The 24,221-nt window shown below is 58.9% G+C and overlaps 1 protein-coding gene across 2 annotated transcripts; it reads right to left on the minus strand.

Moving 5' to 3' along the window:
* Positions 1-9,049: 9,049 nt before the first annotated feature.
* Positions 9,050-20,672, minus strand: AARS2 (alanyl-tRNA synthetase 2, mitochondrial). 2 transcript variants are annotated; one of them, XM_062186200.1, is made up of 22 exons: positions 20,460-20,672; positions 19,668-19,859; positions 19,037-19,182; positions 18,649-18,816; positions 17,998-18,142; positions 16,113-16,258; positions 15,866-15,974; positions 15,549-15,587; positions 15,345-15,456; positions 14,851-14,984; positions 14,360-14,504; positions 13,991-14,163; positions 13,754-13,867; positions 13,515-13,655; positions 12,616-12,753; positions 12,394-12,503; positions 12,135-12,243; positions 11,689-11,811; positions 11,334-11,444; positions 10,730-10,813; positions 10,534-10,644; positions 9,050-10,166 (listed from the first exon to the last, which is right to left on the minus strand). In XM_062186200.1, exons 1-22 carry the CDS (start codon positions 20,670-20,672, stop codon positions 10,002-10,004), a joined length of 2,928 nt encoding a protein of 975 aa, XP_062042184.1. In that variant the 3' UTR covers positions 9,050-10,001. The 2 variants fall into 2 exon arrangements, with proteins under 2 accessions (XP_062042184.1, XP_062042185.1); XM_062186201.1 differs by lacking the exon at positions 20,460-20,672 and adding an exon at positions 20,193-20,283.
* Positions 20,673-24,221: the final 3,549 nt, after the last annotated feature.

Below are 24,221 nucleotides of genomic sequence, written 5' to 3' on the forward strand. Positions count from 1 at the left end.
GCTGGCGGCTGGCAGGGTAGAGGCAGGAAGCCCCTCGCTGACCTTGCGACAGGAAGCGTTTCAGACCCCTGGGTCCTTGAGGCAAGCGGGGACCCGCAGCAAGGGGAAGACGGCAGAGGTGCTACTTTGCAGGATCTCAGTGGGCATTTGCCAAGAGAGGTAGCATGGAGTGGCACTCAGGGCAGCAGGTCCAAGTGCAAATCCCACCGACTCGCTGTGTGGCCCTGGACGAGTTACTGAGCCTCTCTGAAAGTCAGATGCTGCCTCTGTGAAATAAGGGTAATAATTAGCAGGGGTGGAGGAGTGAATGTGAATACAAAAAGCAACCAAAGATGCACAGTATGTTTTCTATATGGACACATGAAACCGTAGCAAGGAGCCATCAGCTTTTTCGATAATAAACTGAACAGCAAATCACCATCATTGCTGTGTGCCCGATGCTCTCTTTTTCCTGTTTAGAAATTTGTCTTTACTTTCATTTTATTTGAAAGGCAGAGAAACACACATACGCAGAGGGTGACAGACAGAAAGAGGTCTTTCATCCACTCGTTCACTCCCCCAAATGCCTGCAACAGTCAGGGCTGGGCCGGGCTGAAGCCAGGAGCCCAAAACTCAATCTGGATCTCCCTTATGGGTGGCAGAGACCCAAGTCCCTGGGCCATTGCCTGCTGCCTCCCAGGGCGTGCATTGGCAGGCGGCTGGGTCTGAAGCGGAGTAGCCAAGACTTTAGCCCAACACTCGATGTGGGCTTCCCAAGCATCGTCTTAGCCGCTGTGCCGAAAGCCTGCCTCCCACTCCCGGAAACGCCCTAGAGTTCTTTTTGCATATCAACGCTTTCATCTTCACAAGAGTTTTTTCTTTCTTTTTTTTTTTTAAAGATTTATTTTATTTATTTGAAAGCCAGAGTTACAGAGAGAGGTAGAGACAGAGAGAGAGAGAGAGGTCTTCTATCTGCTGGTTCACTCCCCAGATGGCCGCAATGGCTGGAGCTGAACTGATCCAAAGCCAGGAGCCAGAAGCTTCTTCTGGGTCTCCTACGTGGGTGCAGGGGCCAAAGGACTTGGGCCATTCTCTACTGCTTTCCCAGGCCATAGCAGAGAGCTGGGACTTGAACCAGTGCCCATATGGGATGCCGGTGCTTCAGGCCAGGGCTTCAACTCGCTGTGCCACAGTACCAGCCCCACAAGAGTTGTTTTTTTTTTTTTTTGTTTTGTTTTGTTTTGTTTTTTTTTTTTTAAGGCAGGTGCTAATAATGTTGCCATTTTTCTAACGTGAAAGTGAAGCATGAGAAGTTACTTGGCTTGCCCAATACCACATAGCTTATAAGCAACAAGTGTTGATTGAAACTCAGTCTATCAAGTTCGTACTCTGAATCCTACATTGTACTGTCCTCCTGAGGACGGGGGATGTCCAAAAGACAGAGAGACTAATAAAAAATAAAGGCCCATTCGGCTCAAAACAGTTCCCTACAACAAGCACTTCACAGAACAGCGACAGCCCGAGCTGGAGGATCAGGTTGAGAACAGCACTGACCAATGCAAATATAATGCAAGCTACATATGCTATTTAAAATGAGCTCATGCCCATATTAAAAGAGCAACAAGTGGAATTAATCTTATATTTAATCCAATATGTCCCAAACATTGTCATCTAACTATGCAATCGATATAAAAATGGTTGTGGTATTTTACATAAATGGTTTCTTACTAAGGCTGCAGATTCTGGTGGCTCAGTGGGCACACGGAGCCTGTGGGTTCCCACGGGGGCAGGGCAGGCTGAGAGAGTCAGGGGAAGGGAAGCCAGACCAGCGCCCTGCCCCAGGGGGCCGCACCTGCCTTTCCTTGGGCTGCTGAGGGCTCCAGCGCTGGGCGCCCACCTTCCCTCTCCCCAGCCCAGACTTCTTTAGTGCTGCCAGCCTCCTGGCACTCCAGACAGCAGTGGGCAGGCGTGGGAGGCGAGAAGCCAGCTAAATTTGGGGCTGAACACAGAAGACAGAAGACAGAGGATGTGTCTGGGTCTAGGGACGCCCCCAGTCCCACTTGCCCATTCCTGCACCCTTGCCTTAGACGCCTCCACCATGAGACTGGGAGAGGGGGCTGCAGCGTGCGGCTCCTCCTCCAGGCGCGTCCCTCCTGGCTCGCGTCCCACTCCGTGCTCCCGGTGGTGGCCAGTGGGAAGGAGCACTCTGAAGCAGCAGAGGCATCTTTGGCAGAGGAATGGACCAGATGGTGCTCCCCAGCCCGCCAGGATCCCAAGGAGGAAAAGCTTGGCTGACGGGAGAGGGGTGAGGGGAGGGGGGACAGGGCGGGGAGGACTTCTAACTATTGTGACACCTCTCATGCAAATGCGATGCAAATCCACAAACAGAATTGTGAGATAACCAGCCTGTTTTTTTGATGAATGTCCCTTGGACAGCACGGGGCGCACGGCCTGCCTGTGCCCAGGCTGCTGCCTCTCCACCTGGGAGGGCGAGCTGACCCCCACTGCTTCAACCTTTCTTGGCCACCCCCCCTCCCCGCCCCGTCCCCTCCACCGGCCTTCCCTTTGTCCAACCCCAAGTCTGCAGTAGCTGTGTCACTTGGGGGATCTGACTCGCCACGCTCCCAACCCCCACCCTACACCGTGCGCTCCCAGCGGTGCGGGCGAGGTCTCCTACTCTTGTGACTCTGTGGTCCCCGGCCCGGCCGCCCCAGCGCCTGCTTTGGGCCAGGTGGCTCGCTGGCGGGCGCTCCGGGCTGGCCCCTGGCATCTGAGAATCCCATCTGTAGGTTCTGGCCAATGGGGGCGTCCCGCTGTCAGAGTGGTCGGGGCAGGGGCGGCTTCCTGAGCGAACCACAGTCCTTCCTGGGCCCTGTTCAAGGGGAGGCGGGCAGAGGACGTCCTCGAAGGAGATGCCTGCCCTGCCACAGGAGCCGCGCGCAGCAGGCGGCAAGGAAGCCTGGTGGCGACCCGGAGAAGCGACAGCCGGGCGGGCGGCGACAGCACCTGGGACATTCAACCCCTGGGTCCCGGTCCCTGAAGCCCCTGGGACTGCCCGGGCCCTCAGCCACACCTCCAGCTCCCAGACCTAGGGCGCCAGCCTTTTTGACAGGCTCCCAGTTCGAGGAATGAAATCGTGGGAAAAATTCGAAATGAGCAGATAAAAGCGTTCAAGGGGACAGCGAGGGAAGGGCCCGGGGCCCGGGTTGTTACTCGCAGGGTTGCAGGGCCTCACGTCTCATCCTCCCCCCCCCCCCCCACCTCTGCCTCCCCTGAACGCAAGGCCCATCTTCCCGGGGCCTCAGGCAGTATCAGCAGCCTAGCAACCGTCCAGCGCTTAGCAGGTACCTGGTCCTTTCCCAACCGTTCTCTTCCTTGAGTCTTCAGCACCCTACCTTGGAGGCATGGCAGGCTCCCTATCCCCAGGCCAGAACGGGAGACCAGGACAGATAGTGATGGCCTTGCGTAGGAAGGCTGTTAACCGCACATACGTAATGTGCATTGATAATAAGAGGGACACACACATGCACACACGCACACAATCTACATGGCAGTGTGAATGCATTCAGATCCCAGAAGGCAAAGTTAGGAAGGCACCAGGGGAATGTACCCCGGAGACCGGGTGAGGGTGGGAGGGGCCGGAGATGACTCCTCCCCCTTCCAGGTCGCCTTCATCTGGCTGAGCACTCATTGGCTGCAGGTGAGGGTGGTGGGACGTGGCACCTGCAGCGGGGCACCCGCTCGGTTGGCTGGGGGCCCAGGGGCACCTGGAAAGTTCCTCAAGAGCCCACAGAAGGCAGTTCCAGAAGTGGCGGAGGGGACTGGAACAGGAATCCTCCCAGACACAGCAGAGAGGTGGGTCGGTGGTGGGGACCACTGAGAGTGAGTGCCTCCTGCCCACCAGCCTTGTGTCCCCATCTAAGGCTCCCTTTGGCCTTGGAGGGGGAGAGCAGCAGATTGAGGACCTGCGCAGTGGACTTCCACCTCCCTGGGGTGGAACACCGCCATGTTTCTTCCAGCATCACCCAAGGCCATCCCAGGAGCATGGTCCCTGGGGATAGGCCCGGCTTTCTCCCCTACTCTGTCTCCAGGACCAGAGTCCAGAGTCCTGAAGCCGTAATCAGGGAACAAGGTCCACAGCAGCTCCCAAGTCAAACCGTTCACAGCGTTAGGTGTTAGCACCCCTGGATGGCCAAGGTGGTCTTCATTTTTGCATCTGCTGGTGGGTGTTCCGGGAAGCTCATTGTTGGCTATATATGGCTATGATTTATTGAGCTCCAGGCCCTCAATAGCAAGGGCACAGCAGGAGGCAGTACAGCAGCTGCTCGGGTACTCAGGATTTGTACTGCCTGGGGTCAACTTTCCACTCTGCTCTCCAGTACCTGTGAGCTTTTGGGCAGGTCCTTTAACCCTGCTAAGTCTCAGTTTCTTTGCCTGTGGAATGGGGATGATAACTAATAGTGTCTACTTCATGGGGCTAGCCAGATCAGAGCAGCTAAGGTGCGTGAGACACTTCATACAATGTTGGGCCCAGGGCCAGCATTCAAAATATGAGCTACATACAAGAGACTTCAAAAAGTGTGTGTAAAAGGGCCCATCGTGTGGCGCAGTGGGTTGAGCTGCTGCCTGTGACGTCAGCATCCTTTGTGGGTGTTGGTTCAACTCCTAGCTCTTCCACTTCTGATCCAGCTCCCTGCTAATGCACCTGGGAAGGCAGCAGAAGATGGTCCAAGTGCTTGGGCCCCTGCACCCACGTGGGAGACCCAGATGAACTTCCTGGCTCCTGGCTTTAGCCTGGCCCAGCCCCGGCCACTGTTGTGACCATTTTGGGAGTGAACCAATGGTCATAAGATCTCTCCCTCTCTGTAACTCTGCCTTTCAAATAAATATAAAAAAAAACTCTTTAAAAGGATGTGTAAAAATGGAATTAAAGGGGTTGGTGCTGTGGCGTAGCAGGTAAAGCCGCCGTCTGCGGTGCTGGCATCCCAAATAGGCACTGGTTTGAGTCCTGGCTACTCCACTTCGGATCCAGCTCTCTGCTATGGCCCGGGAAAGCAGTAGAAGATGGCTCAAGTCCTTGGGCTCCTGCACCCGCATGGGAGACGTGGAAGAAGCTCCTGGCTCCTGGCTTCAGATTGGTGCAGCTCTGGCCATTGCAGTCAACTGGGGAGTGAACCAGCGAATGGAAGACCTCTCTTTCTTTGCCTCTCCTTCTCTCTGTGTGTAACTCTGACTTTCATATAAATAAATCTTTAAAGAAGTGGAGTTAAAAGATAATTTTTGGGCCGGTGTTGTAGCACAGTGGGTCGAGCCACTGCTTATAACACTGGCATTCCGTGTCAGAGCACTGGTTTGAGTCCTGGCTGCTCTGATTCCTACCTAGCTCCCTGTTCACGCACCTGGGAAGGAAGTGGAAGATGGCCCAAGTACTTGCCATCTACGTGGGAGATGAAGTTCCAGGCTCCTGGCTTTGGCTTGGCCCAGACCTGGATGTAGTGGTTGTTTGGGGAGTAAACCAGCAGATGGAAGACCCTCTTCTTTGTCTCTCCACCTTTCAAATAAATAAATAAATTTTTAAAAAGTGATGTTTCTCTTGGTGCAAAAAATTTTGAAATCCATGCATAATCTTTTCATAATATGCATTTCTGTGAACTTTTTGAAGACCTTTGTAGTATGATAAAGATGTTGGATGCCTTCCCTTCAAAGTTTATTGCATCCTTACATTTATTCTTGAGGAGTATTAACACAACGCTATTATGCCCATTTCACAGACGAGGAAACTGAGGCTTAGAAAGTTACCCAGGGCTGCTCCCTACAGTGCTGACCTAAACGGCATGGGTGCCTCCTCCCACTCGCTGCTGGGCACAGGGGAGGGCACCGGGGTTTCCACAGTGAGGCCCTGGCCTGTGCTCCCCGGCTGCAGAGCTGTGCTCTCCCACTCACAGCTCATGCCAGGCCCTCCGTGTACCCACAGGTCTTGGATTCAATGTCTGAGTGTCTAACACACACCCTCCTCACACACCTTCTCCAGGCTGAACCTGACCCTGTGGGCCAAAGCTCCTCCCACCTGCCCAAATGTGGGGGGCCGCCCCCTCCCCTTCCTGCCCATCACAGCCCTGGCCCTTGACTATCCCCATCCTCGGAGCTTGGGGACACTTCCCTCTGAGCTGTGCCAGCTTGGATGGCCTGCCCCACAGACTAAGCCCCACCCCCACCCCTTGCCTGCTTAGCCAGCTCCTCCCACCTCCACCCCAGCACCCTCCGCAGACAGCTAGGCCCTGGGCTTCTGTCTACACCTGCCTTGATCCCGTGCCTGTCACATCCTGTGGTGGACAGGTCACTCCCATGTCAGGGATCTCAGTGTGCAGCATCATAAGAGGGGTGACCGAGCAGGGGTCCACCCCAGGGGCCTAGGGCCCAGCCAGGCTGCACCTGTCCTCCCACTCCTGCCCACTTAGTCCTGTTGCTCCTCGCCCACCAGTTACCTTCCGCTCAGAACTCCCAGCAGGGACGCTCACGTCCAAAGGCCAGCGGGGCCCTCCCCCCACTACCTGGGGTGAACAGGCCCGGTCTGCTCCTGGGTAGCCAAGGGAACCAGGCAGCCGGCTCTGGCAGGAGGCCTGCTTCCAGCCCTGCGGGAGGAATCCCAGCCCTGGACGGGGGCGGGGTGGGGTTCAGGACCGCTCCTCACCACCTAGCCCACGGGCCACTCGCCCCCTCCTCCTTCCCAGACACTTGAGGACGAAGGCTGGGGGGCGAGGGAGGCACGGGTTTGCCTGGAGTGGGTGAGGGGCTCCGGGGGGTACAGACCGGCCCTTCTGCGACGCGGGTGATATGCGGAGCCACGGCGATGGCCGCCTACCTGCTTCAGGCCAACGTGGACGAGGGCTGACAGGGAAACCCCAGGTGGGGATGTGGGGAGACGGCCGCTGCAGCTCCGGGCGCCGTCGTTAGGGACGCCCGCGTTGCCAGGGGCGGGACTGGGTGAGGCGGGGCCGTCCCGCGAGGCTGCGCTCCCCTGTGCGCCGGCGGCCTCTGCAGGCTGGGAACTGTGCTCCCTTGGGGTTTGCTCTGGGCTTTGGCGGGCGTGCTTAGTTAGGGATGGGTGGGCCTTGGGGGTTCCGTGAGAGGAGGTGGGAGGCTGAGGCAGGGCCGCTGGCCTGGAGGACTGAGGCCTGTCGGGTACCCTGGTGTGGAAATGGCTGGGCGGGTGCGGGGGTGGAGGTGATGGTGGAAGGAGCGCTCCAGGGCACCCCAATACCCCGAGGACCCCGCTGGCCCCATGCCCCGCGAGGTGCTAACAGGGCCCTGGAGGGGGGGGGAGCTTCACACAGCCCCCAGCCCTGGCGTGACACGATGTGGCTGATGTCCCGCGGGAGTGGCCGCTGGGGGGGCGGGGCGGGGCTGGCTGGTAAAATAAGAACGTTTCAGGAAAGGAGAGGCAGCCAGGAAGGCAGAGCCGAGCTTTCAGTCCAGCCCTGCTGCCCACCATAAAACACGGGGCCCACCCGCCTCACCTGGGCAGGGAGGAGCCTGCAGGAGCCCGGCCTGTGCTGGGCACCGCGCAAGGTGGCCACTGCCCGTTGGCAAGATCCTGAGGCAAAGCTTTGCCAGCAGCCGGGCAGGCTCCCTTGAAGCCCTCAGCAATTCACTCACACACCATCAGTGCCTTCATCAGGGCAGTGGGTCCGCCCCACTCCAGTAACGCGTGCTGCTCAGTCCCGGACCTGGACGCCAGGCGGAGCCCCTGAGGGGCGTTCGTTCTGGTAGCAGGGAAGGGGGGCTGCCCTCCATCCCTTGGCTGCCCCCTGCTGTCTTCAGCTTAAGTTTGGGGCAGGTGCTGTGTGACTTGTTGTATTTATTTATTAAGATTTATTTATTTGAAGGGCAGAGCATTAGAGAGAGAGAGAGAGAGAGAGAGAGAGAGAATCTTCCATCTGCTGGTTCAATGGCCACAATGGCTAGGGCTGGGCCAGGCTGAAGCCAGGAGCCAGGAACTCCACCTAAATCTCCTATGTGAATGGCAGGGGCTGGAGTCCTTGGGTCATCGTCCACTGTCTTCCCAGGTGTATTTGCTCGAAGCTGGATCGTGAGGCAGCCAAGGCTTGAAGCACTGTTCTGATAATGGCATTGCAGGTGGTAGCTTAACCCACTGCACTACAATGCTGGCCCTGTGCACCTTGTTTTACAAAACCTGTGGCTGGGGCTGCTGTCGTGGTATAGCAGGTAAAGCCACTGCCTTCAATGCTGACATCTTATACGGCTATCCCTGCCTGCTCCACTTCTGGTCCACCTCCCTGTGTGCCCGGGAAAGCAGCAGATCATGGCCCAAGGGTTTGGGCCCCTGCCACCCACGTGGGAGATCTGGATGAAGCTCATGGCCATTACAGCATATGCAAGATTGATCTCTCTCTGTAACTCCTTCAAATAAATACGTCTTTAAAAAAAAAAAAAAAGCGAGCTTATGGCTGGTGTGACCCCTGCTCTTGGGACCCTACCAGCTCCCACTGACCCAGCTTGCTGCTCAGAGCCACAGGCTTCCTCACACCCCAGGGTCTCTGCACTGTGTCCCCTCAGCTGTCCGCATAGCTCACACCCTCACCCCCAGCCCCACGGCCCGGTTAGGCAGCACCACCTCCACCCCTGGGATCCCAGTGTCGCTCTTTCTCCAGTGCTCCTCACTGCCGGGCACTCGGTCTCTTGGCCTGCTCCCCCTGGCTGGCAGGAACTGTGGGCTACTGTGTGCCTGCCTACTCTCAGCGGCTGCCCAGCACCTGGGGCTCCGTTTATCAACAAACCAGCAGGGCTTTCATTAAAACAAGGTCGTTGCTAATGGAGTGGCACCAGAGGTCTGCCCAGCTGTCCTGTCACGTGAGGGTTCTGTCTGGTGGACAGGGCGCCCTCTACTGGTGCCCGGTGGTAGCCGGGCCTGCAGCCTGGGCACTCCTGCAGACGATGCTGGTGTGAAAGGCAGGAACGGGTGGTGGGGCACCCATACCAGGTTGCTGGGCGGGGGAAGGCTGCTTCCTAGCCATTGTGAAATATTTTAAAAATTTTTAATAGACACATAAAAGTTGTACACACTTATGGAATACCTAATATTAACTAATATATGAACACACATGTATATTGTGTAAAGTCCAATGATGGGTAAATATGAACATTTTTTAAAAGAGACTTACTTTTTTATTTGAAAGGCAGAGTTAGAAAAAGGGAGAGACAGAGGAATCTTCAATGTGCTGGTTCACTCCCCAAATGGCTGTAATGGCTGGGGCTGGGCCAGGCTGAAGCCAGAAGCCAGGAGCTAAGAGCTTCACCTGGGTCTCCCACATGGGTGCAGGGGTCCAAGGACTTGGGTCATCTTCTGCTGCTTTCCCAGGAGCATTAGCAGTGAGCTGGATCAGAAGTGGAGCAGCCAGGACTTGAACTGGGAACCATATGGGATTTTACCTGCTATGCCACAATGCTGGCTCATTCTAAATACTTTTTAAAAAAAATATTTAATTTTGTATTTGAAAGGCAGAACTAGAGAGAGAGAGAGAGAGAGAGAGAGAGAGAGAGAGAGAGGTCTTCCATCTTCTGGTTCATTTCCCAAATGGCTGTGATAGCCAGGTCAAAACCAGAAGCCAGGAACTCCTTCCAGGCCTCCCTTGTGGGTGCAGGGGCCCGATTACTTGGTCCATCTTCTGCTGTTTTCCCAGCAGCATTAGCAGGGAGCTGGGTCAGAAGCAGAGCAGCCGGGACTCAAAGCAGCACTCTGATAGGGGATGTCACAGGCGAAGGCCCTGAGGTGACAGTGCCCAGTGAGCACTCGGCCAGCCCACGTCTTCACGCTCCCGGATGTGTTCTGTGTGTTTCTGACGGCTTCTGCCTCTGGGACAGTCAGGGCCCCGGCCCGGGTGACTCTTGGCTCAGCTGCTTGCCCTGCAGCCTCTAGGCCTTTGTGGAGGTCCTGCTGGCCCCCTGAGGGTGCCTGGCACTTGCCCGTAGTCCATGTGCGGGATATCCCCGGGGGGCCCAGGTCAGAGCTGGGTCAGGGCGTAGGCTCGGGCTGTGTGGAGGGCAGCTTCCAGGTCAGCCGTGCTTCCTATGCCCTGGGCCAAAACTCGAGAGCCCCAGGCCTTGCCCCCCATGTGGCCACACACAGCCAGCGCCCAGGCCTCTGCTGTGAAGGTAGGCGTGGTACCCTGGGGACGAACAGAGGGGACGCGATGCAGAGCAGCCTGCCCCACCAGCACCTCTGCCCCCCTGCCTCTGCAGCCAGGCGCACGGTGGGGGCATTGGTGAGGAGGCGGGAGAAGGCTTGGGCGGGAAGGGAGATGCAAGTTCAGGAATGTCTGCTACTTGCAAGGGATGTGAGGCCCGGAAGCAGGTGGAAGAGGGACTCCCAGCTTGTCTAGCGGGAAAGGGAACAGCCCTATCCCCGTCCAGGTGGTGTCTTATACGGGTCACCCGCACGTGGCCTGGGTGCCCTCGCCCGAAAGGAATAAAAGGCACGGGGAGGGGGTGTCAGAGCTGGACTGGGAGATGGGCAGGGGTGGCGGCTGCTCTCACCTGGGCCACCTGACAGGCACAGAGCACGCTCCCCACGGGCTGGGGGCTGAGCAGGAGCACGGACGTGCTGGGTGCCTGCTCACACAGCTGCCGTACGACCTTCACCAGCACCTGCGCGACAGAGGACAGGTGGCGGTCCCCACAGCTCCCCGGGCTCCTGGCCACCTCCCAGGCAGCCCCCTCCGCCCGCACTCACCGAGAGGGACTCAGCGGACACCGTGTCCACGATCAGAGGCGCGCCTGGGTACCGCTCCAGCAGCTCCTGGGTTCTCCTTGCAGCCTGTGGGCCGGGGAGGGCGGCAGAGGGGCAGGTCTGCCCTCAGCCCCAGCCTCCCCCAGTGAGGGGGCTGCAGGGCCTCTGCCTAGGTGGGCCGCCTGTCGGGTCCTGCCCGCGCCCTTCCTCATCTCCTCTGCCTCTTCCCTGTCATCGTGGCTCGAGGCCTGAACACATGGGGCACTGAAGGTGACGGGGGAAGGCCAGAGCACAGATGGACAGGGAGGGGAGGGGAGGACAGTCAAGGAGCAATGAGGACCGAATGGTGTCAGTCAAGACCGGAGGCTTCCTGGAGGAAGAGTCGGAGCCAGACTTGGGAGCCGGGGAGACACAGCTAGGCAGGAAGAAAAGCCAAGGAAGGGCCTGGAGGAGACTCCCAGCTGGCGGGAGGCGGGGGAGGAGGAGGAGGAGGAGGAGGAAGCTGCCATCACCCCCTCCCCTGTGTCCTCAGATGACCTGACTCGCCCCCACGGCCGGGCCCTTGCGGCTTCTCAGGGAAGGGCTGGAGCGGCTCAGCTCGTCTTACCTGGCCCTTTTCCAGCTTGCGGATGGCGGTGTTGGCGCGCCGTTGCAGTCCCTTCAGGGTGGTCTGGAGCTGCCGCCGCTGCCACTGGGGCATCACGGCAGTATCCACAGTCTGCGGCCAGGAAGCGGAGAAATCACCCCACCGATCCCTGAGCCGGCCAGAGCCTGACGCAGGGCCAGGGAGACACGGCACCTCCCATACCCACCGGGGAAGCCAGCTGGGCCCGCCGGAGCCCAACCCAGTTCAAGCACTGGGGAGAGACTGGAAGGGGCCAGGGAGACGCGGGGGAGGGCATGGAGCCAGGTGAAGGTGGGGCACAGCCCTGCGGGGCGGGGGGGCAGGTGGTGGCCCTCACATCAGTGAGTCGTCCCACGTCCTTGGATAGCCGCCGGGCCTCGGCCACACTCCTGCTGCCCCGGCTCAGCCGTTCTGCAGCTGCTTCCACCTCCTGCACCAGGTTCTGACCCACTTCTCGGGCCTGCGGTGGGGGGGGGGAGAGGGCGGTCACGGTGCCAGAATTGCACTCACCTTCTCAGGACGGGGGCCGTCAACCCACTGCCGGGCAGGGCCAAATTAGAAATATTTAACGGTTGGAACCAAGCAAGGCATCCCAACACAGAGTACTAGCCAGCACACAACCACGGCCCAACCAAAGCATCAGCACCAAGTAATCATAATGGGTGCCAGCTGCCAACAGTGCCGGGGCCGTCCCAGTGTGCATGTGTGGACGTGCTTTGCTGAGGGCAGCCCCAGCCCCCTGTCCGTGTGTGCAAGCCGCCCAGGGCCTGCTGACGGGCTGACCTGCTGGGCCTGCTCCCCAGTGACGGCCAGCAGGCGGGTGGTGCCCTTGGTGAGCTGGCGCTCCCCAGTGATAATCAGGTCCCCCACAGCCCCTGTGCGCAGCAGGTGTCTGTGGGCAGAAGGAGGGAGGAGACAGTCAGGGGCGGTGATGGGGGGGAGGCAAAAGGCTGAGCCCCACACCAAGGGTTGGTGGCTTCAAAGATGGAGCAGGGTGAGGCTGCAGGGCCCCAGGGCCAGGCAGCCCAAAGCAGCCACTCACGTTCCACAGCACAGCTCCACCGAGGTCCGCAGTGCAGCTTGGGAGGCTGGCTCCAGCGCGTGCGCTACAGGCACCCCCACTGACACCACCCGCACAGGGTCTGGGTATACCTGAGGGGAAGAGGAGACAGGCCTGGGAGCCCGAGGAGGAGGAGGAGGAGGAAGCCTCCCAGTGTGTCTGAAGCAGGCAGACAATCTACAGCAAAAGGGCTCCCCAACTCACCTCATCCAGAGAGCGCAGGCCAGGGACACGGGTGGTGAGCGCCAGGGCCACCTCCTCCACGTACACGGCTTCGTCCCGCTCCACGGCCTCCAGCACAGTGGCCTCCACTGTCCGGAGCTGCTCTGCGGTCAGTGGGGCCTGGTGGGGTCAGGGGAAACGGACAGGGCGACAGTCAGTCTGCCTCTGATGCCCTAACGCGTGCACTGGACAGCAGGCGCTGAGCCATTCCATGGCTCCAGACCAGGGGCTGGCCCCCGACACGTGCTCTGGGAGCACCGGGGCAGCAGGCGGCCCTTTTCTAAGTGATGAGCCCTGGGAGATGCAGGCCTTTCACTGGCTCCAGAGCCAATGAAAAAACACAAAGGGAGGCTCTGTCCTCAGGCAGCTTACAACAAGGGGCAGCCATGGGGGGGCAGCAGGTGAGATGGGGGCCGGCGCTGTGGCATAGCAGGTAAAGCTGTCGCCTGCAGTGCTGGCATCCCATGTGGGTGCCAGTTTGAGACCCGGCTGCTCCACTTCTGATCCAGCTCTCTGCTATGGCCTGGGAAAGCGGTAGAAGATGGCCCAAGTCCTTGGGCTCCTGCACCCGCGTGGGAGACCCAGAAGAAGCTCCAGGCTCTTGGCTCCGGGTGTTGTGGCCAACTGGGGAGTGAACCAGCAGATGGAAGACCTCTCTCTCTCTCTCTCTGCCTCTCCTCTCTCTGTGTAACTCCTTTAAATAAAATCTTAAAAAAAAAAAAAAAGAATCCCACTCCACCAGAGCTGACGTCCTTGCCCGACCTTTGCCGATGGAGGGGCAGCCTGGGGGGAAGGGCCCTGCCCAGGGTCCCACCATGATGGAGCGGCAGCACTGGGCCTGCAGCCCAGGCCCTGTGACCATCTTTCTGTGCCTGGCTCACCTGGGTGGCCACGTCGAAGCGCAGCCGCTCGGGGCGGACGTGGGAGCCGCGCTGCTCTGTGCCGGGGCCCAGGGTCTGCCGCAGCGCCCAGTTCAGCAGGTGGGTGGCCGTGTGCTTCTGCATGCAGCCCAGCCGCCAGGCCTGAAACACTCTGGTCACCCAGGGTCCTGGGTGAGGGCGGGGGGAGGGGGGTGCCAGGGCCTGCGGGGTCTCAGGAGGAGTTAGCGTGGGGTCCTTACCTCGTCCACATGTAGCTGCACCTGGTCCCCCACCTGCAGGCACTCGGGAGCTGTCAGCTCGTGCAGGACGAAGCCCCCGCAGACCTGGGCCCGGGCCACTGGGAACAGCACATCCTGGGGAAGGCCAGGGCCGAGGTGGGGGCGACCGCTGCAGCTTCTCCCTCCCCCTGGCTCCTGGCCAGGCTCAGGGCTGCCTCCCGCGGAAGGCGGCCTGGGGGCAGCGGGGGAGGCACTTACCTGTTGCCCCACCTGTACCAGGTAGCCCCGGTCTGAAGCCTGCCCGCCCTGCTCGGCGTAGAAGTTGGTCCTGTCCAAGAGGAGGCCGCAGCGCTGGCCCTCCCCGACGCAGTCCACGGCCGTCCCGTCCTCCGTATACAGCTGAAGCACCCGGGCCTCACAGGTGCCAAACTCTGCCAGGGTGCAGAGCGCTTGTCAGTGCTGGCCAGGGGCTGGGGTCCTGCACATGCGTCTTAGCCTTACTAGCGGCCAACAGGACCCTGGCTCGGGGTGCTCCTAGCTGGGGGCTGCAGCAACCCTTGGAGGACCGACCCCCTGGGCTAGCAGTGACCCCCCTGACATCCGTCCCGCCTTGCTCCAGGCTCTCACCGTAGTCGCCGTTGGGTCTCAAGGAGTAGTCGTACTTGGGGCTGTCATCAGTTGGGGGCACCCCTCGGCGCTGCAGCTCCGCCAGGGCGTGGACGTCGAGCTGCAGTCCCTGCTCTGCTGCAGGCTCAGCCTGCGGCGCCCGGTGCTGCGGGACAGGCGTGAACCACAGAGTGCATGGAGAAGGCAACGGGACATGGGGACCCTGCAGCCCCCCTCTGGAGCAAGACGCCCATCGCGCAGGCTCCTCGGGATCAGGCCCCCCCCCACCCACGGCCCGGGAGGACCCCTCCCTAGGGCACTGCTGGCCTCTCCGCTTCTGCTCCTGTTTAGCCCACTGCCGACCGGCCTTCCTCCCTACAGCTGCGGGCAGGGCCTGGGGTTTTGGAAAGCCAGTCCCGCCATCCTCCAGGATAGGAGCACAAACCGGGGGCTCAGCGCTGGGGGAGGGGCTGGAGGTCCCAAGGGAAGCCAGCATGGGGCCCAGCCTGTACCTGGGCCTCTTCCTGGACCAGCCGCTGCAGCCCAGCGGAGTCCAGCCGCACCCCCTTCTCCTCCAGCATCAGCTCCAACAGGTCCAGGGGGAGCCCCAGGTTCCCAGCCAGTGACAAGGACCAGGCCACTTCAGCTGTGAGCAAGGAAGACAACGGGTGTTGGGGAGGGGAGGGGTGAGACAGGGCAGAGAAGCGAGGGAGAAGCCACCAGGGACCAAGGGCAAGTGCCTCCTCCCCACACCAGGCAGTTCAGGTGAGGGTCACCTTTGGGCTTCCCGCTCCGAGGCCAGAGGCAGGGAAGCTGGGTCTAAGCATGACCTCGGAGTGCAGGACAGGAGGCAGGGCGAGGCGGGCGGGGTGGAGGGTGGCTGGGCGGGTGTTGGGAGGAGCGTCAGCGGAGGGGAGTGTGGATGGGGCACAGTGCTGGCTGCTAGCTCCTCTTCTGCCCGTCCTGGTCCTGGAGGGTCTCAGGGAGTCCCCTCCCCCACACTCACCAGGGAAGACATCGGAAGGCCCCAGGCGCCTCAGGGTCCGCTCGATGATCCGGCGTCCCCGCTGCAGGGAGCCCAGGAAGGCCGCCTCGCCCTCCGCCACCAGCTCAGCTATCTGCACCGGGCAAGCGGGAGCGGGGCCGGTCTCAGGGGAGGTTGCGCCTCTCTCCCCAGCTCCATCACCCCTCCCTGACCCCAATCCAGTACCTGCGCTGAGTTCTTCCGGAGTTCCGGGTAAGCGTCCCCCTGGGGAGGTGCAGAGCGGGCTGAGGAGAAGCAGCCAGCCCATCCTCCACCTGCCCACCCCGGCCTCCTGGAGGACACCTGCCCTGGAGGCGGGGCCCCCGCTGCGAAGGACTTTCCCTGTGGGGTGGTCTACTGAAGAAGGGGGTCCCAAGGTCAAGAGTTCAGCAGCCTAGCGGCAAGTGGAGCTTTCTCAGCCAGCTGCACACCCAGGGTGGGGCCCCTGACACCTGGGCAGGCGCGCTCACTGGGCTCAGGGCAGGCTCCCCAGGTGCCCTTACCAGCGTCTCCACCACGACGGGCACCAGGCTGCTTAGGAAGCCAGGGGGTGCTCGTAAGATCTCCATGGAAAACCGCACAGCTCGACGGAGGATCCGGCGAAGAATCAGCCTGGGGGGTTCAGAGCCCAGAAATGAAGCCCCAGGGGACCCGGGGAGGGGAGCGCAAGGCCCAGAGCAGATGCTCCCACCGAAGGTCCCCTCCTGCCATCCCAACATCCCCCGCCTCTCCTTTCCCTTCTCAACTCACGGGGCACCTGACATCCCGGGGAAGACACCGTCGGCGATGCAGACGCTGAGTGTGCGCACGTGGTCGGCCACCACGCGGTAGGCTGTGTCTATGCGGCCCTCGTCTGCCACCCCTACCCGGCCCAGGTAAGGGGGCACCCCGCAGCCCTAGAAAGCAGTGGAGGAGGTTGAGTGGCTGCGGGTCCCGCCTGACCCGGCCCAGGTGCACGCATTTCACTGCCTTGGTCCCAAAGAATGGCCTTGCCAGGTTGGCCCGGCTGGGGAAGCCGCTCAGAACGGGAGCCAGTGCCCGGCCTGGCAGGGTGCATGTTCTGCACTCACAGCCATCGTCACTGTGATCACTGAATTCCTAGAGCAAAAGGCAGCTGGAGGAGTGGTGATCCAGCTTTAAGGGAGAAACTGGGCTCAGGGGGGCGCCCAGAGCTCAGCAGGAGCAGCCTGGAGCTCTGGCCCACTCCTCAGCCTTCAGAGGGGGCAGGAGGGCAGGTGGAGGCTGTGTCCAGGTATAAGCGCTCCAGGCAGAGCCGGGTTCAGCTGGCCCCCAGCCTGCCTCTTCCCTGTCTCACAAGCTCCAGTCCACAGCCAGGGATCCCTCAGTCCACTCTGCTCCTGACCCCCAGAGTCCTTCCATGTCGCTCCTGAGCGCTCCCACTCACCTGCTCGTCTCCACCTCCACCTCCACCCCCGCCAGCCAGGCCAGGCCCACAGCCTCCTGCCTGGGCCGGCAGTGGCCTCTTTCTCCTGTAGAGTGGGATCCACACAGCTCCCAGAAGGGGCTGAGCGATCAGAAGTCGCCTTGTTCAAGTGCCCGCCCAGTTCTGCTGTAGGGAATCAGCAAGCAGTGACGATGGCCCTGAGCGATGGCTGTGCGCCCCAGAATTTGACTCCTGTCTTCCTCCTGTGCAGGCCATTAGCAAAGACAGCCTTTTGCCGAGCACATACCCCATAGGGATGTGACTACAGTCCCTTCCCATCAAAGGGCAGCATCTGTTTCTCCACCCCTGGTCCGTGCTGGCCGGCAGCGCACGGTGGAGACGGCTCTGCCTGGAGCCTGCACTTGGGCTTTGCCTCTCGGAACCCTGCTGAGCTGTGACGTGAGGCAGCTCGGGCCAGCCAGCTGGATGACGACACAGTCACCCCTGCGGCCCCCACCGCCAGCCAGCCCCCCTACAGCAGAGGAATGGCCTCACAGCCGACCACAGAGACACGAGCCACGTAAGAGCAGAAGAATGACCTAGCTAAGCCAAGCCCAAACTGCCAGCCCCCAGACCCAGGAGCTAAATGCATGGTGCTTGTTTTAAGAGCGTTAGGAGGGTTATTATGCAGCCAAAGCTAACTGGCACTTGCTCCAGATACATTCTACATGATTCTGCGTTAGCTGGCTGGTTGCCTTTTTGTTCTTGGCACATCAAACTCTTTGTGGCCTCAGGGCCTTGGTACCTGCTGCCCTTCTGTCTAGAACGAGTTTCTTATGGCTGACTCCTCCTTGGGGAGCCGTCCCCAAAGACCTAAGATCCATCCCTTTTCCTCCCAGCAAGCATCACCCACATTTACTGCCTACTCCCAACCTGCAAGCTATTATCTTGTTCGTTCCCCAGTTTTCTTTCTCTCACTAGCAATCAATCTCTTTTCTGTCCACTGTCTACTGTCTTCTGTTCCAGGTACAAAGGACTTGACCCAGAGTAGGCACCCAACATCTATTCTGTGCACAACAGAGGGAGACAGGGCATCAGGCAGCAGATGACACCATGCTGGTCCCATGCTTGACGCCATGGGGTCCTTGGCTGGAAATACTCTGAGCTCTTGACAAGGATGGAAGGGGCTGGGCACTGGGGACGAGCAGGCTGCAGGGGCTCGGGTGGGGGGGGGGAAGGAGGCAGGCTCACCTGGTGGATGGCGTCAAGCAGCGGAGTAAAGAGGTCGGTGTCGTAGGTGGAGCGCCGGCCTTGCAGCACGGCCACCAGCCTCTCCAGGCCCATTCCCGTGTCCACGTGCCGCTGGGGCAGGGGCAGCAGGCTCCCATCTGCTTCTCTGGCCAGGGAAGGGGAACAAGGTGAGGGGTCTCCCCCAACCACCTGGATTGCAAGTGTGAGGAGAGGATCGAGGAGGGGCCCGAGGGGCCGGCAGAATCACCCGTCAGCCAAGAGCGGACAATCATGGCCTTGCTGCCCCCCTCCCCCGCCCTCTATCCGCCCTGTCTCAGCTTCTTCAACCCATGCCTGACAACTCCAGGGTACAAACATCCCCTTCTGGGACAGAATTCTTTGCCCTTGGGGAGAAACATGTGAAGGCTCCAAGGAAACCTTCTCGATCATCAGGTTCAACTCCACCATATGCTAAGAGGCCAGAGGGCGACAGTGGCCAGTCTGAGCTATCACGGGCAAGGACAGGACTAAGCCAGTTATTATGGGAACGGTACTCAGGAAGCGACTAGGTGCCTGGCTCCCCGTCAGCACCATTTCACTGAAACAGGAAATGGACCCAAGTCTTCTTGCTTCCGGCCAGGGACCCTCCTCCTGCCGGGGCAGCCCTGTTACCTATTATGCTGCATGAAGACCAGATTCCAGAGCTCCACCAGCTGGGGGGCCCCCGCCCCGCCAGCCAGGTCATAGTGGATTTCGGTGCAGGGCCCACAAGGGCCAGTATCCCCCATCTCCCAGAAGTTCTCCTGTGGCCCGAAGGAAAGCACACGGCTGGCAGGCACCCTGGGGAGACAGGCAGGTGAGTGGCGCGAGCTGGATGCCCCCAGAAGCTGGGCCCCTACCTGCCACGACAGCCTCTCCTCCCTGTCCTGGTCCAGCAAGAGCAGGGACAGAGCAGACCCCACAGCATCCTGGGACACACTGAGACCAGCACTGGTGCTGGGAGTCCCTGACGTTCAGTCCTCCTGCCCTCCAGGGGTGCGTGTGGAAGGGGCTGACTTACCCCAGGCTGAGCCAGATGTCCCTGCTTTCCAGGTCTGGGTCCAGCCCTGCCTTGGGGTCACCAGCAAAGTAGGACACCCAGAGCCTGTTCTCAGGGATCCCGTAGACCTGGGTCAGCAGTTCCCAGGCCATGCTGCACGCCTCCTCCTGCGGCAGAACCCAGACGTAGGGAGAGGGCGGGTGGGTGAGGTCCACCCAGGCCACCTGAGTCCAGGCTCCAGCGTCACACAAAAGCATTTCCACGCCCACCTGCTTCCCAGAACACGCCTGGCCTGATTCTGCCTGAGTTCCTTTCCTGCCCAGAACGCTTTCCCCTTCTTTTCACTCGACCTTCTTTCAGGTCTCAGAACAAGGGCTGCCTTCTCTCCGGAACCCTCTGTCCACCCTGCCTCGGGATGATCCTTCACTCCACTAGCATCTGACCACTTATTCAGACAACTTCTGGACCAGCCAGGAGGCAGGATGCACCATCACTGCCCTCCAGGGACATAGGATCCAACGGGAGAGGTGAGACGCGTCCCCGTTACACGTGTCCGGCGAGGACTTCGCCTCTGTCTCTAAGCAGACAGGCAAATGCAGACAGAACTGACCCTGGCCCTTTCTTAGCCCCAGAGCGCTCCCCGGAGACTCACCTTAAAATATTCACCCCCAAAGGCCCAATTGCCAAGCATCTCGAAGAAGGTGTGATGGGACAGGTCCCGGCCCACATCCTCCAGGTCGCTGTGGCGGCCTCCGGCCCGCACGCATTTCTGGCTGTTGGCCACGCGTCGGAAGCCTGCCATCTCGCTTCGTGGATCCACGGTGCCCAGGAAGACTGGCTTGAACTGGAGCATGAGAAATGGTCGGGGGAATATTTCAGGGCCTCATCAGAAGGGACTGCGGGGGAGTGGGGGTGGGGATGGCTGTTTAGACTGAAGGTGGCCGATCCACATCAGTAACACCACGGGACAACACTGGGGCCACACGGTACAGGGCACTGGCCAGAATGTCAGCTTTTAGCAGAGATCTCGGACTGCCTCTAAAGTGAACCTTCCTGCATCACTGTCCCCAATTTACAGACGAGGACAATGAAGTCTGGAGTGGGTAAACTCAAAGTTGGAAGCTTATTAAGCGTAGTTGTACAATAAACATTCATCTAATGGGTGAATTACCTTTACCTAAAGAATAAAGACCTTCCCCGTGGGACTTTACACCTGCCATTCCCGGACCTAGAAGTCATCTCAGCCCCAGTCCGGGGCGAGTTCTCCCAAGTCCAAACTGGACCCTGAGCCCCGCCCCCAAGCACTTTACCCAATCACACACCGTCCTATTTTCCCAAACGCCATGAGCTCCGCCCCCCTCGCTTCTTCTGCCCAATCCCGTAGCGGCTTTCTCTCTGGAAAACTCGCGAATTCCCGCCCCGGTCAGCATGGCTCCGCCCCTACCTGGTTCATGCCGGCGTTAACGAAAAGCAAGCTGGGGTCGCCTCTGGGCCGCACGGAAGCGGAAGGCACCAACTGGTGGCCATGGCGGTCCCGAAAGAAGGTCAGGAAAGCGTCCCGCACGGCTGCCGCCGGGACTGCGGAGGGCGCGGTTGACAGCGACCTTTGAAGCGCCCGCCGCAGCCGCACGGCCGCAGCCGCCACCGACGCCGCCATCTTAGCTCCGGGCAGCGGCTTCACCGGGTCAAAGAGTGACGTGGGAAAGGAGGCCGGGCCGTTCCTACAGCGACCCCTGGCGAGCGGAGGCCTCGGGGCAGCCTCTGCCACCCACGTGGAAGTGATGAGGCGAGGACACCGGCCAGAGCTGACCCGGAACGGCGCCTGGCCATGGTAGTCCCTTCATTCAGCCTTAGACAAACATTCTGCGTGCCAGGCATCGTGTTAGGCGCTTAGGGTACATTAATAGCAAAATGGACGAAATGCTTTGCCCTCTGTACGTGGTGATTTTTGCAAGGTTACACGTGTATGTGTGTGTGTTTGCTTTCCAGGCCAGGGCAAGGTCAAGTTTCACTCGAGAAGCATCCAGCCAATCGTTACCGAATGCCACCGTGTGCGGGGCCCTGGACACTTGCTGGCTCCCTTGTCCTCGGCGCTCAAGGTGGCCTTTTGTCCTTCGGGGCTGAAGCTGGTCGGAGACAAGCCAGCGACATCTGCTGCATTATGAATCGGAGCACAGAACATTTGGTGTTTTAATTTGCGTGGGGATGAGAGAATCCAGGCTGGCAGGGTAGGACGAGGCTGTTGGCTGATCGCTGCGGTGCCCTGGGCTTGCGTGTTCCAGAGCCTCGGTCCCACCTCCCCTTTTTGGCTTTCCCTCCGTGGTGGCAGCTGTGCCCGGGATGCCCACACTGCCCTTTGTGGGGGCAGCCGGCGTCCTCCCTGGGCTTCTCTCCATGCCCTCTGCCCTTGCTTGAGGAGAGATGCCGGGCAGCAGGATGGAGGTCAGACAGGTCGTGGAGGAGGCCATTTCTGTCCAGGGTTGGGGAAGAGGGAGCTTGTTTAGCTGCTGTGTTTTTGTGTGTTGCTATTTGGGGTTTCTTGGAACACAGATCCTTGGGCAATGTGAAGTCTATTTTGGACTCGAGTTTCTATGGCAATAGTGAGTTCTCCACTTTGTATTCCGACGGGGGCCATACGTCCCTCAACCCATGGTCCTCTGTGTCTCCCCGTGCCCAGGGAGATGAAAGATGCGGCTTTGAAAGCCTGTTTGGCTGGGGCTGGTTTTCCCAGCCTTTCTGGAGCAGGAACCTCGAGCCAGATGGGGATTTCTGTGTGTCTGATGATCCTGAGACAAGACTGGAATTCTCCCCAGACTGCCAGGGGAGTGTTTTGTCAGATAAATTCAAGCAGGGTCTCTCCTCAGTACTCATGTCAACATTTTTTCAGATTTGCTTGGAAGGTCTTTGTCTCATAAGAGGAACTCCACGATTTAGACTAACATGGACCTGGTGTGGAGCCATGAATTGTGTTTGAAAACGCTTCACTGAAATAGAAGTTAAGCACTATATAATTCACCCACTGAAAGTGGACAATCAGTGGCTTTTAGTATATTCACAAAGGTGTGTGTCCCATACCACAGTCCCTATTGGAACACGTATTCCCTCCAACTTACTGTGTCCTGTGGCCACGAACCTCCAAAGCCCCTCATCCTGCCCAGTCCGAAGCAGCTCCTAATCTATTTCCATCTTTATAGATTTGCCTACTCTGAGTATTTCATGTACATGGAATCATAGGTGGTTCTGGGTGACTGGTTTCTTTTTCTTGGCATAATGTTTCCAAGGTACAGCTGTGTTGTAGCACGAAGCATGAAATTTTAAGAATTTTTCTTACCTTACTTTCTATTTGAAGTAAGTACTCTCCCACCCCATCTTATTATTTTGTCCAAGCCTTAAAAAAAAAAAAAAAAAAGGATCGTTTCCTATTTTTTGCATTTGGTGTTGTTTGGTGAGTCACTTCTGTTTAGTGTTTCCCAGCAAAGCAGAGTGGTTCTCCTGGGAGTGGGATGTGTCTGCTCGGATTTGCCGCTGCCGTCTGATGAGGAAGTTGAACTTCGGGTCTACGGCTTCCCTAGATGGATGGAGGTTGGGAGACCTCACCAGACAGGGAAGTTACCGGCCTGGGAACTACTCTTGGGAGTACTGACCCACTGTCTCAGCAGCTGTAGGAATTCCATTTGGGGGCTTAAAATACACATGTGGTGTGAGACCAGGAGAAGCTTCTGGCTCCTGGCTTCGGATCAGCGCGGTGCGCCGGCCGCAGCAGCCACTGGGGGGTGAACCAACGGAAAAAGGAAGACCTTTCTCTCTGACTGTCCACTCTGCCTGTCAAAAAAAAAAAAAAAAAATACACTTGTGGGGGGAACGTGGTGACGGTGAGGGTTAAGCTGCTGCTTGGGATGCCAGCATCCTATATGGGAATGTCAGTTCGAGTCCCGGCTACTCCCAGCTTCCGATCTGGCTCCCTGCGAATATGCCTAGGAGGCAGCAGATGGTGGCTCGCGTGCTTGGGCCCTGGCCACCCACGTGGGAGACCCAGCTGGAATTGCTCTTTCTAGGCTTTGTCCTGGCACAACCCTGGTTGTTGCTGGCATTTGGGGAGTGAACCAGTGGATGGAAGGTCTCTCTCTCTCTCTCTCCCCTGTCATTTTGCCTTTCAAATAAACAAATACATACATCTTTTAAAAAGGGTTGGGATCTGTATTCTGTGAGCTGTTTGGGTTCTGTGAACCCGACCAGGAGCTGCCTGGTGTTGCCATTTGGCTAACTTACCTTGGCAGGTCCAAGGTGCCCGCCTTTGAGCCCCCATGCCTTTTCCACCTTGCTGCAGAGTAGCAGCATGGACTTGGGGGTGGAAATCGTCCTCTCTGATTTCCCCACTGACTTGAGAGCAGGAACCGACCGAGGGCAGTGATGCATTCTGACCTGGACTGACAGTCAGAGGAGACACGAGGGGATTTTCTCACCCTGACTGAGCAGAGGGAATTCATCCCTGGGAACTTCCTCTTGTAAGTCAGACTCTTTTAGTGTCGAGGTTAAAAGTTCAACCTGCAGGAGATGTTCCTGGTTTGACGTATTTATTTATGACATTGCCTTATCTGGATTGCAAAAGCAACCCCTAATGTGCACACGAATCTCCTGGGATCTCGTTAAAAATGCAGACAGTGATGCAGTAGGTCTGGGATGAGGTTGAAATTCTGCATTTCTCCAAGGCTCCCAGGGAGAGCTGTTGCTAGTGCACTAGACCATACTTTGACCGAGAAGGGTGTAATAGGGGACTTCCGGGGAGCCTGGACACAGGTTTTAGGAAACGTTATTTAGCCTGGTCCCAGGGCACAAGGCTTGGGTGCTCAGTGTACATTCCAGTCTCCTGGCAGAGGCCGGTCCCCAGAGAGGCAGGGTGGAGCTGGGAGCTAGTGCGCATGCGTGCTCACTCCCCTCCCTCCACCTGTCTTGGGCAAGTGAGGGTGGCGATTGCGTCGTCTGCTTGTTGCTTAGAGACGAGTAGGATGTTGGGAACCAGCGGGAGAGGGGAGTGGCGCTCCTAGGAGTCTGGCAAAGGCATCAGGGCACTTGGTGGCTGCGTGAGAGCTGCCCAGATAAGGATTTCAAGGATTAATGGATCCTTGAGAGTCGCAATCCTGCAGTTTTATCTTATATATTATTATTTTTTGAAAGGCAGAGAGAGAAAGACAGATATCCCATTCAT

The sequence above is a fragment of the Lepus europaeus genome, chromosome 3 (assembly GCF_033115175.1).
Source record: "Lepus europaeus isolate LE1 chromosome 3, mLepTim1.pri, whole genome shotgun sequence".
Classification (NCBI taxonomy): domain Eukaryota; kingdom Metazoa; phylum Chordata; class Mammalia; order Lagomorpha; family Leporidae; genus Lepus; species Lepus europaeus.

Coding starts and splice junctions, on each gene's coding strand:
- AARS2 (XM_062186200.1), bottom strand. CDS start 20,672: ATGGCGGCGTCGGTGGCGGCTGCGGCCGTGCGGCTGCGGCGGGCGCTT. Junction 13,656..13,753: donor TGCAGCTACATGTGGACGAG/GTAAGGACCCCA, acceptor AGAGTGTTTCAG/GCCTGGCGGCTGGGCTGCAT. Junction 10,814..11,333: donor GCAAGCTGGAAAAGGGCCAG/GTAAGACGAGCT, acceptor CCCGGCCCACAG/GCTGCAAGGAGAACCCAGGA.